Source organism: Gracilinanus agilis, chromosome 1 (assembly GCF_016433145.1).
Source record: "Gracilinanus agilis isolate LMUSP501 chromosome 1, AgileGrace, whole genome shotgun sequence".
In the NCBI taxonomy this organism is placed as follows: Eukaryota; Metazoa; Chordata; class Mammalia; order Didelphimorphia; family Didelphidae; genus Gracilinanus; species Gracilinanus agilis.
The window spans coordinates 290,099,945-290,112,822 of record NC_058130.1 but is presented as its reverse complement, the minus strand read 5'-3'; the positions used below and the strand labels follow the sequence as shown (position 1 = coordinate 290,112,822).

At 33.0% G+C, this 12,878-nt stretch overlaps 1 protein-coding gene across 2 annotated transcripts in view; it reads left to right on the top strand.

The window, feature by feature from the left end:
• The window catches only part of SPTLC1 (serine palmitoyltransferase long chain base subunit 1), a 95,653-nt gene that overhangs the window by 50,511 nt on the left and 32,264 nt on the right, over positions 1–12,878 (top strand). Inside the window, exons 11-12 of one of the 2 annotated variants that reach the window (XM_044662361.1) lie at positions 3,743–3,839; positions 6,708–6,762. In XM_044662361.1, coding sequence (XP_044518296.1) covers positions 3,743–3,839; positions 6,708–6,762 — 152 coding nt within the window. The remainder of the gene's footprint in view (positions 1–3,742; positions 3,840–6,707; positions 6,763–12,878) is intronic. The other variant, XM_044662369.1, reaches the window with a different exon arrangement.

Genomic DNA, 12,878 nt, shown 5'->3' with positions numbered 1-12,878 from the left:
AGGTCCAAAGGTAGCATTTATGGGGAGGGTACTTGATCATCTTTTATTGCAGTGCCTATGATAAACATTTCCCAAAAAGACCAATATAAAAATAATTATGTTATGGGCTGACATAATAGTCAGGAAATAACTACCTACCCATATGGGAGCCATTTCAGAATCTTTAATCTCTATAATCAATCCATTGCCTCATTAAAGCAAATGTCAAAATAAATATCAAATTAGAAAAAAATAAGATGCCATTGAGAACACTCAGCTCTGACTTATTGGAAAAAATATACCAAAAATGGAAAACTGACAGATATTAACGTGGATCATCAGCACTTCATAAGGAAATTTAACTTTTATAAATTGTTTGCCACAAAAAGAAGACCCAAAACACCTCAAAAATTGCCTGGGTCAATAAACACTTTGCCATCTTCTCTACATAGCCAGGAAACAAACAAAAGAAGTAGTCATCTAGAATTTAAATTCATTCCTAAAATCTGACAGAGAATAATTAGTAGAAATCATGAATGGTAGTATATCATAAAATATTAAGTAGTTAATGTATAATTTCATAGCAGTCTTTGCAAGAGAACCCAAATAAGCCAAATTATTCCAAAGAATGAAATTGGAAGCAAGATAATACATTAAAAAATAGAAAATATTTCTATAAAAATTACTTTTTCTTCATCAGTAACAGAGAAATGATATGCTACTTGAGCTCAAATAATCAAAACCAAAGCAAACAAAGATAAGGAACAGATATAGTATATACTACATCTTTATTGGAGACAGCACAATTGTAAGGGTATTGATGAATCAGTTTTCAAGCTCTGAAAGGGAAACACCAAAAACTTGAAGAAAAATCATAGACGTTATTACTGTTGGAAGGAGGCAATCAAAAATTATCAATAAATGAAAACCATATGTTTACTTAATTGTTATGAAAATATTCTACCCCTGGAATAAAGACCTCCTTGGTGAAGGTTTCAGAAGGAAATATTAAAGTTTACAGAGAGAGAATATAAGATTTCACTTTATGTCTCTACTATTAAAAAATTAATTTGAGCAAAGTAACACCTTAAAGGCTCTCCTTCCAACAAGGTAACACCCCAGGAACCATTTCCCTGTATTTGACAAAGGCTTGTCTTTTTAAATATCAATATTCTTCCAATAATTCTGAATTGTTGCAAGTCATGGAACACCATATTCCCAAGTGAATTAAGTTCAGTCTCTCACATTATTAATTACCCATTAGACATTTCCAACCATATTTTCCCATTTTTGTTGTTACTGTGGTTTAATCATTTCAATCATATCCAAGACTCTTCATGCACCAATAGGAGTTTTCTTGGCAAAGATAGTGGAGTGGGTTGCTGTTTTCTTCTCCAGATCATTTTGAAGATGAGGAAACTGAGACAAATAGACTTAAGTGACTTGTCTATTGTTACACAGCTAGTAAATGCCTGAGGCCAAATTTGCCCTCAGGAGAATCAGTCTTCCTGTCTTCACTGTACCACCTAGCCACCCATAGGCATCTCAAATTTAACATCCAAAACCAAATCCATATTTTCCTCATTACCCAAACCTGCCTATTTCAATCTATCTAATTACTCAAGTTTACAACTCAGTATCATACTTGATTTCTCACTTTTTCTCATCCCACATATACATTTAGTTGCTAGAATTTGTCATTTCCTATTTCACAAAATCTCTCATCTGTTTTTTTCCTCTCCTCTCACATAGCCATTACCCTAGTTTTTAGTCCCTTATCTCCTCTTTCCTAGTAGTAGCCTTCTAATTGGTCTTCTTACCTTAAGGCTCTTCTCCACTCTACTGTAAACTTTCACATAGTCGAGAAAATTCTAACTTAATACACCCCCAAAAAGACAGCTGAGAGAGCATCAACTGCTAATCCCAACTGAATAAAATTCTTGTCATAATCTACATATATTTGGAGGGCATCTTTAATAAACATATTAAGGAACACTTCAGTTTTGCAAGTTGATATTCCATAGTAGACTACATCTCTATCATCGAAAATTGTACAGAAAAAAAAGATGCCCCTGTGCTTATTGTTAACTATTTGTATTTTGCAGTGAACAATATAGAAACATGTTTTGTGTGATAATACATGTATAACCAAGATTGAGTTGCTTGGTAGCTCCTAGCAGGGGAGGGAAGAAGGAAGGGAGACAATTTGGATCATATTACTTCAGAAAACTTAAGTAGAAATTTGTTACTACATGCAATTGCTAAAAAAAAAAATATCCTTAAGAAAAAAGTAAAATAAAATTACTTTTGATTCAGTGGAGCAAAATGCTGCTTTAAAAGATCTCCAAGAAGGTAGCTTCCTTCATACCTCAGAATTATGCAAAGTTCATCAAAAAGACATAACGTCTTCAGATCATTAATATTAGGCATGGCATAAAGCAGGTAGATGCAATCTCATTAAAGGTATTCACCACTATCATGGAAGAGATCCATGTCCTAGAACACTGAAGCACCTCTTTTTATTTTAAAAATCTATTTACTCAAAATAATTTGACCTAACTCCATATAATAAAAAATGTGTATCAAATATGTATCAATGACATGAGTTAGATGGAAAACATAGAACACATCATCAGTATAAGATTTGAATCCCATGTAAAAACTAACTTTGTTATCATGGATAGTCATTAAATAAGTCTCAGTTTCATCATTGCTGAAGTGGCAATAGTAATACCTATTAGTATCTACTTTTGTTTTTTGTGAGTATAGAATGATAGGCTTTAAAGTACTCTATAAATGTCAGCTATTATGTTTGCTAGTGTTAGTCACAAGAACAAATCCAAAAATCTGAAATAGTTTTAGTAAAAAAATTTTTAGATCATTTGGTAGAGGAGGAAAACCAGAAGAAGATTCTCTCCTCAGTCTCTTTGAGGTTTATATTACATAGGTTTTCATAGAAGAGTACTAGCAAGAACTGCTGGTAGCAATTAAACTATTTTGTAGTGTTTGCCTTGGCAGTTCCCCAGCAAGATCCATTGAGTTGTATTACAGTAAGCACAAACATTCAAAAATAAGATTGAGATATAAGTATAAACTTTAAAATTTGAGCAAACCATTGGATGGGAGGAACAAGCACTGGATAAACTTAGAACTTGAACTGTGTAGAATCTTAAATATTCCTTGTAGCCATTAGATTTCCCTGATAGCATCTCTGACCAAAGCTTTTTGATTTGACAAAATTATAGCTGTTGAAACTTTATACACTGAACTGTCATGTAGAAAGAGGAATTAGATTTATTTTAAATGTTGTTACGGACAATTTTGGATTGATATAAGGGAAAATGTTCTACTATTTGGAACTCTTAAAAAATGGAATGATATTGGGAAATCAATAATTCCTTATCCCTGCTTTACGTGGAACCTAGGTGGCTACTTTTTGAAAAAAAATAGAAAGATATCTGGCTATATCATGGTGGGATGGGGGAGGGGAGCAGTTATTTAGACTTGAGTTCTCTCCCAACTGATATTTTATGATTCTGTAGTCTATCCAGGAAACTAAAACAAAGACTTTTAAAATAAAGCTTAATTTGGTAGCTTTAAGGTAAGCATAGTGTCTAACTTTCAGGTTCCCCAAGCATAGCACAATCCACTGTTGTTTAGTAGATTAATATGAACTGAAGGCAATCGTCAAGGGATTTTAAGAGAGAATAAAGTGGTGGAGTGGAATAATTTCTTTCTTACTCTTGATTTTATTGCTTCACAGCGACTTTCTGGTCAAGGATACTGCTTTTCAGCCTCTCTACCTCCCTTATTAGCTGCAGCTGCTATTGAGGCCCTCAACATCATGGAAGAGAATCCAGGTATTTTGTCTGCAAGACTTTAATGAAAGATCAAAGTTCTTTGGTATCAAATTATTGGTTTGATTTTTAAAAATTCTTCATAGGAAATGTCTTTTATATTTTTCGGCTGAAATTTTGGGTTCATATCACAAATCCAAGTGCTTAAAATGCATCCCAAATGGGAAATCTCTATTAATACTACTACCTTCCTGGATTTGTTGTAGTATTTCTTAATCACAATCTTAGAGCTGCCTCCCTGTTTAATTTCTATATCCTCCTTCTAATAACCATTGCCATTTGGTTGGGGAAGTTAAAAGGGGAGAGAGATAAAAACTGATACCTTATTCAGATGTTTCAATTCTATATGAAGGCTACATTAAAGAAATAATTTATACCTTTTTGAGGAATTAAGTTAATGATTTTTGATTGGTTTAGCTGTGTAAGATATTTTCCCTCTCATTTTTCCCCTTCCACTCTTTGAGTAATAAGCGTTAAATTAATTCTTGATATTTTAAAAAGTCTGTGGTGTTTCAAAAGGTATTTGTATATCTTATATCCTTCTTATGAGAAAACTCAGCATTGATAGGACCTATCAAAATAGATAGTGTTTTCATGTTTTTACATCATTATAGAATAATGAGAATAAAGAGCCTTGAAACAGGAATATCTGGATGACTCTGGCTATGTGACACTAGGCAGGTCACATAACCTCTCAGTGCTCTAGACAACTCTCTGAGACTCTTTAAGTTACAGAGAAGGTGTCAACCTGCGTAGATGCAGAGAATTTCCTTACCTCAGAGTGCCTTATACCCGTGAAATTTCAAGTTTCACATTGAGCCCAGCTCTACAGATTACTCATGGGTCAACAAACTGGGATGAGGAAAACGATTCTGGAATTACAGGAGGGATAAACTGACAGACTGACAGACATGCAGAAATCCTTTTGCTGACCAATGACAAAGTTTAATGATTTGAGGTACATACTTTATAGGAAAAATGATGTAGGCTAAGGGATTAGGTAAGCCTTTTGCAGAGATGATGGTTAGTAATGATTTACAAGATAGAGACAATGGATTTAGATTACCTCAGTGGCCCTAAACAGAGTTTTCTATAGGTGATAATTCAATATGTCAGTGTTTTACCATCTAACAGAGTTTTTCATAGAATTCCTGCATCAGTAATTTCTTGGCAGGACATTTAGTATTTGGGAAGGAATTGGATTAAGTTCTCATGCTGGGGGTTGGGGGGGGGGAAGCTATGTGTGTCTGACTACTTCTAAACTATGGCTGTGATTTTACTAAGGGCTACATCAGATCATACCAGATTTTTTTAACAGCAAAGTATTTGAAGCAAGACAGTCAACCAACCATGAAGAAATGTTTTTGTTTTTTTAATCCCTTTTTTGTATATCCATACCAGTTCCTGGGCATGATCTTAGAATCATAATATATTGAATTATGTAGTATCTGTTTTTTTTTTTAATCTTCAATTTATTTCATAATTGGATAAATTTACTATCATTCTCCCAAGGCTTTTGGGATGAAATTCTTCCAAATGAAATACCTTTTCCAGCTTTTTCTATACACTTTTCTGTTCCCAAGGAAATGAAAAAGTGATTTTGCTTATCAGTTGTTTTTTTTTTTTTTAATAAAAAGCTCAAATACATAAACAAAACACATTTCAGGTAACAAATGAATTTATTTTTCATTTTTACTAGAAATCATTCATTACCATTAGTCAGTTTTCTTGGAATTAACTAGCTTTAACCATGAATTAGTAAATGATTTACCAGGAAATAAATTAAGAATCAATAGTTTGATGATTTACTATCACTACTGCTACTACGACAATGACGACAACTACTACTATTACTATTATTACTATTATTATTATTATTATTATTGTTACTACTACTATTACCCTTTTTTAGAGGTGCACAAAAATGAAAGTGTAGAAAGTGTTTCTTCCCATCCCAAAACTTCAGTGTTGTTCTTTATTCAGAGAAATAGAAAAATTGTCATTATTCTATAATGATGTAAAAATTGTGCCTGTGTGTGTGTGTGTGTGTGTGTGTTAGTTAAAAATCACTTGATTTTTTTCCATTTTCTAACCAAATACTGAAGGCTAAATCATCCTTAAGTATTCTCAGAAAAGAACATAAAAGTTACCCGCATAGCAACTTCTTGGCCTGATTCAGGTTCTTTAGAGGCCAGTAATAAGTTCTTAAAATCTTAGACAATTTACTCCAGTCCATATTTTCTAGGTTCATCACAGAATCTAAATGTTAAAAAGCATTGTTCAGGGGCAGCTGGGTAGCTCAGTGGATTGAGAGCCAGGCCTAGAGACGGGAGGTCCTAGGTTCAAATCCGGCCTCAGACACTTCCCAGCTGTGTGACCCTGGGCAAGTCACTTGACCCCCATTGCCTACCCTTACCACTCTTCCACTTATGAGCCAATACACAGAAGTTAAGGGTTTAAAATTAAAAAAAAAAAAAAAATTGAAAAAAAAAAAGCATTGTTCATCTGCTTCTGCACTTAGCTTGGAAGGCCATACCAGTCCAGCAATATTAGTCCTGCCTTTAAATTTCAGATTCTGCTCAAAGATGAATGAAAAGGAGGCTGTATTGTTGCATAACCAATAGCGTATGTTCTTCTGGACCTTTATTTTGAGTAACCCACCAAGAATTGTTATTGTTCACTAAATGCAGATAAGACTTCATTTGTCACAATTAGTGATTTGGGGCCATTTGGTCCTTATCCACTTTTTTAGAAGTCTTCGATTAAGTTGAAAAGGTAGTATTTTTGAGTGTTCTTTTAGATGTATAATAACATAACAGAATTCAACTAGGATAAGATAAGTTTTAAAGTCTATTTTCTTCCTTCCATTAGATATTTTTCAGGTATTGAAAATGAAGTGCAGACAAATTCATAAAGCCTTACAAGGGTAAGTTTAATATATGGATGGTTCTAAGGATCATATACAAAGTTCATTAGAAGGAGTCATTTTCAGATCAGGGATCTAGCACGTTCTCTAATTTAGCATTTTTTAAATGATTCTAATTTCTAAACCTTATAGTAAACTATTGTCATTATACTTTCTAAAGCTAAATGTAATTTTTTGGTTCTAAAAATATATGTGAATTCAAAAATAATACTGGAAGAGCTTTCATTTTGATTCAAGCTTAGAAAATTTTCTAATGAGATATTTCTAATGTACATGCTATTAAGTACATAAATGTGGCATATTTATCCAATCTCTTGCCTGTTCATATAAGAGTTTTTGAGAGTATTTTCAGGGTAAGCTCAAATACATGTTTTGGGTCTACTGTGTGCTTAGAAGTATGGTGGACATGGTGGGGAAAATTTTTTAAAAACAAAAAAACTCGTAGGATATTCTTTACCCTTAAGAAAATTATCTTCCTAAATTTACCTTTTTTTTTAGATCCAAGTTCCATTGTATATTCCCATACTCCTAATTGACTTTACTCTTTCCTTCTTAAACTTATATTATTTTGAGAAATTATATATTGCTATGAATAATGAAGTCCAGGTTACATGGAGGATAGTATAATTCATATCTTTCAGAGTTTAATACCTAGTGTTTATTAATGTTTTAATAACACTATTTTGAGCTATTAGTACAGATTTTAAAATTTTAACTGTAGAAACTACATCTTATTCTCATTTTTAACATTTTAAGAGTCTAAAACCCACTATTGTTTTCATTCATTCGTTCATCCATCTATTCAATATACAGCTATACTATGGCTAGTGTATTACTAAGGTAAAAGGGAGATACAAAATATTTTTATTCCTCATTCTTGTTACTATAATTATACTTTAAGTAATTCAGTACAAAAATCTGTCTTAGTGACCTCTGTTTTTGCTCTTCCTCACTTAGATATCAGCACCATATTTGTGCTATTAAAAGAATTTGTCAGGACTCCTTTTTTACCTGTTTTGCCAAATAGTTTATATAGTTTTGAGATTAATTGTTCTTTAAAAGTTTGATAGAATTGACTTGTGAATATGTCTGGCAATGAGGATTTTTTTCTTAGGGAGTTTTTTGATGGCATTCAATTTCTTTTTCTGAGATGGGATTATTTAAGTATTATATTTCCTCTTTTTTGGCAATTTATATTTTTGTAAATATTCTTTACTTATATTGTCAGATTTATTGTCATATAATTGGGGAAAATAGTGCCTAATGATTGCTTTAATTTCCTCTTTCTTGTTTTTGAATTCACCCTTTTCATTTTGGATATTGATAATTTAATTTTCTTCATTACTTTTTTAATCAAATTAACCAATGCTCTATTTTGTCTTTTCATAAAACCAATTTCTAGTCTTATTTATTAGTTCAATAGTTTTCTTTCTTTTTTTCTTGTCATGCAAAACACACTTCCATATTGCCATTGTTGTAAGAGCACACTCAGATAAAACCAAAACCCCAAAATAAAACCATAAATATACTGATATAAAAGATAGTATTCTTTGTTCCACATCTATTTGACTCCAACAGTTCTTTCTCTGGAGGTAGATAGCATTCCTTGTCATAAGTCTTTCAAAATTGTTCCAGATCATTGCATTGCTGAGAGTAGCGAAAGGTTTTACAATTGATCACCATTATTGCTGTTACTCTGTACCATGTTCTCCTTATTTCTGCTTATTTCACTCTGCACCAGTTCATGCAGATCTTTCCAGCTTATTCTGAAATTATCTTGCTTATCATTTATTATAGCACAATAGTATTCCATCAACAACATGTATCACCATCTGTCTAGCCATTCCCCAATTGATGGACATCACCTCTGTTTCCAATTTTTTGCCACTACAAAAGAGTTGCTATAAATATTTTTCTGAAAAAAGGGTCCCCCAGTTTTAAAAAATATATCTTTGGGATATAAACTTAGTAGTGGTATTACAGGATCAAAGGGTATACACAGTTTTATAGCCCTTAGGGCATAGTGCCAAATTGCCCTCCAGAATGGTTGGATCAGTGTACAATTCTACCAACAATGCATTAGTGTCCCAATTTTGCCATGACTCCTCCAATATTTATCACTTTCCTTTACTGTCATATTAGCCAATCTTATAGGTATGAGGTAATACCTCAGCGTTGTTTTAATTTGGATTTTTCTAATCAAGGGTGATTTAGAACATTTTTCATGTAATTATCAATAGCTTTGATTTCTTCTTTCAATTTTATTAATTTCTCTTTTAATTTTTAGGATTTACAATTTGGTTTTTAATTGGAGATTTTTAGTTTGTTCTTTTTCTAGGTTTTTTTTTTTAGTTTCATGCCCCATTCATTCATCTTTTTCTCTGTTGATTTAAGCATTCAGAGATACAAATTTTCCTCTTAAGTATTGCTTTTTCTGTGTCCCATAAATTTTGAAATGTTGTCTCCTCGTTATCATTCTCTTTAATGAAATCATTGTTTCTAGAATGTTTTTGACAAAAAGGGGTCTTTGACACATCCCTTTTAAAGAATTAGATGATTTAGTTTCCAATTAATTTTTCTTTCCATAGACCCTTATCATTTTAATTGCAGTAAGGTCTGAAATGGATATTTATTTTTTCTGCTTTTCTACATTTAGTTGTTTAGTTTTTATGGCATAGTATACAGTCATTTTCATGTAGGTACCATGTACTACTGAAAAGAAGGGATAGTCCTTTTTATCCCCATTCATTTTTCTCCAGAGATCTGTTAAATTTAACTTTTCTAAAATTCTATTCTTTTCCTTTACTTCTTTCATGTTTATTTTTTGGTTACGTTTATCTGATTCTGAGATGTTAAGATCAAGGTCCAACAGTAGTATAGTTTTATATCCATTTCATCCTGGAACACATTTCTTTTCTCCTTTAAAAATTTTGAGGCTATAGCATTTGAGGCATAAATGATTAATATTGATATTACTTCATTGTCTTTAGTACCTACTATCAAGATGTAACTTCCTTTCTTATCTCTTTAGATCTATTTTTGCTTTAGCTTTGTCTGAGACCATAATTGCTACTCTTTTTTCAGATTCCATCCCCATTTCTAATTTACTCTGTATGTATTTCCCTGTCTCATATATGTTTCTTATAAACAACATATTGTAGGATTTGGGTTTTTAATCCACTCTGCTATCCATTTCCATTTTGAGTGAGTTCATCCCATTTACATTCACAGTTATGATTACCTACTGTATATTCCCTTCTATCTTATTTTCCCCTTTTGATTCTGCTCTTTCTCCTTTTTTTCTCTCCTCACAAATGTTTTGCTTTTAATCATCCACTCTCCTTTTTTTATTCCCCCTATCCTCCTGGTTTTTTTCCTATCTCCTCCTTTTCAGAGTAAGACAGAATTCTATACATAAATGAGTACATTGATTCTCTCTTCAAGCCAATTCTGAGAAGAGTAAGGTTTATGCATTGCCCATCATCACCATTATCCTCCCTTCCATTGTAAATAGTTTTAACACCTCTTCAGAAGAGATAATTTATTTCATTCTCTTTTTCTCTTTCCTTTGCAATCCTTTTTCACTTTTTTTTGCATACCATATCATGTCATCCTCAACAGTTTTTTCCCTTGCCCTCTGTCTATAAATATTCTTTATTGCTCTGATGATAAAAATTTACCTTATGTTTCTATTAAGTCTTGTTTATATACATCAAATTTTCTGTTTAGTTCTGATCTTTTCATCAGGAATATTTAGAAATCTATTTCATTAAAATAGTCATTTTTCCCCCTGAAAGGATATACTCAGTTTTTCTGGATAGATAATTCTTGCTTATAAATCTAGTACCTTTTCCTTCCAGAACATCATATTCCAGGCTTTCCAATCCTTTTAATGTAAATGCTGCTAAGTCCTATATAATCCTGGCTCTGGCTTTATAATATTTTAATTCTTCCTTTTTTGGCTGCCTGCAAATTTTTTTCCTAGCCTAGTAGCTCTTGAATTTACTTGAATATTTCTGGGAGTTGTCTAATCAGCCTCTTTGGTGTTATATGGGAGAAACAAGAACACTTTCAGACCTTCAAGGCACAAAGGGAAAGATTAGTAAAACAGGGAAAACCTCTGGTATCCCACTGTTGAAATCCTGAGGTCAGGCAAAATCCTCCGTCCAGCACCAAGTCTCCAGACAAAGCCCCTCCTCCCAGTTCTATTTCCCACAACCCTCCTTTGCTCCTTCCAATTGTCATTCCTTCTTTTCAAGCTTCCTTGCTTGCAACATTCCAAATATCTCCTTTCCATATATATATATATATGTATGTATGTATAATGTTCATTAGCTTCCTGTTGCCCAATTCTAATTTTTTTAAATTTTTTAATCATTTATTAATATTCATTTTTAACATGGTTACATGATTCATGCTCCTATTTTCCCCTTCACCCCTCCACCCATGGCCGACGCACATTTCCACTGGTTTTATCATGTGTCCTTGTTCAAGACCTATTTCCAAATTTTGTTAGTTGCATTGGTGTGGTAGTTTCAAGTCCACATCCCCAATCATGTCCTCCTCAGCCCATGCGTTCAAACATTTGTTTTTCTTATATGTTTCCTCTCCTGTAGTCTTTCCTCTGAATGTGATTAGCGTTCTTTACCATAAATCCCTCAGAGCTGTCCTGTGCCATTGCTTTCTGCTGGTACAGAAGTCCATTGCATTCGAATTTTACCATAATATATCAGTCTCTGTGTACAGTGTTCTTCTGGCTCTGCTCCTTTCGCTCTGCATCAGTTCCTGGAGGTCTTTCCAGTTCACCTAGAACTCCTCTAGTTTATTATTCCTTTTAGCACAATAGTATTCCATCACCAGCATACAACACAATTTGTTCAGCCATTCCCCAATTGAAGGGCATTACCCTCCTTTTCCAGTTCTTTGCCACCACAAAAAGCACAGCTATAAATATTTTCTTGCAAGTCTGTTTATCTATGATCTCTTTGGGCTACAAACCCAACAATGGTATGGCTGGATCAAAGGGCAGGCAGTCTTTTATAGCCCTTTGAGTATAGTTCCAAATTGCCACCCAGAATGGTTGGATCAGTTCACAACTCCACCAGCAATGCATTAATGTCCTAATTTTGCCACATCCCCTCCAGCATTCATTACTCTTCCCCTTCTTTCATTTTAGCCAATCTGCTAGGTGTAAGGTGATACCTCAGAGTTGTTTTGATTTGCATTTCTCTAATAATTAGAGATTTGAACACTTTCTCATGTGCTTATTGATACTTTTGATTTCTTTATCTGAAAATTGCCTATTCATATCTCTTGCCCATTTATCAATTGGGGAATGGCTTGATTTTTTATACAATTGATTTAACTCCTTGTATATTTGAGTAATTAGACTCCTGTCAGAGTTTTTCGTTATAAAGATTTTTTCCCAATTTGTTGTTTCCCTTATGATTTTGACTACGTTGTTTTTGTTTGTACAAAAGCTTTTTAGCTTAATATAATCAAAACCATTTAATTTACATTTTGTAATTTTCTCTAACTCTTGCTTGGTTTTAAAATCTTTCCTTTCCCAGAGATCTGACAGGTATACTAGTCTATGTTCACATAGTTTTCTCATTGTTTCTCTAGGACTTTTTAAGTATACCATCATGTCATCTGCAAAGAGTGATAGCTTAGTCTCCTCATTGCCTATTTTGATACCTTCAATTTCTTTTTCTTCTCTAATTGCTACTGCTAGTGTTTCTAGTACTATGTTAAATAATAGAGGTGATGATGGGCATCCTTGTTTCACTCCTGATTTTATTGGGAAGGCTTCTAATTTATCCCCATTGCATATAATGCTTGTTGATGGTTTTAGGTATATACTGTTATTATTTTTAGGAAAGGTCCTTCTATTCCTATACTTTCCAGTGTTTTCAATAGGAATGGATACTGTATTTTGTCAAAGGCTTTTTCAGCATCTATTGAGATAATAATGTGATTTTTGTTTGTTAGACTGTTGATATGGTCAATTATGTGGATGGTTTTCCTAATGTTGAACCAACCTTGCATTCCTGGTATAAATCCCACCTGATCATGGTGGATGATCTTCTTAATTACTTGCTGGAGTCTCTTTGCTA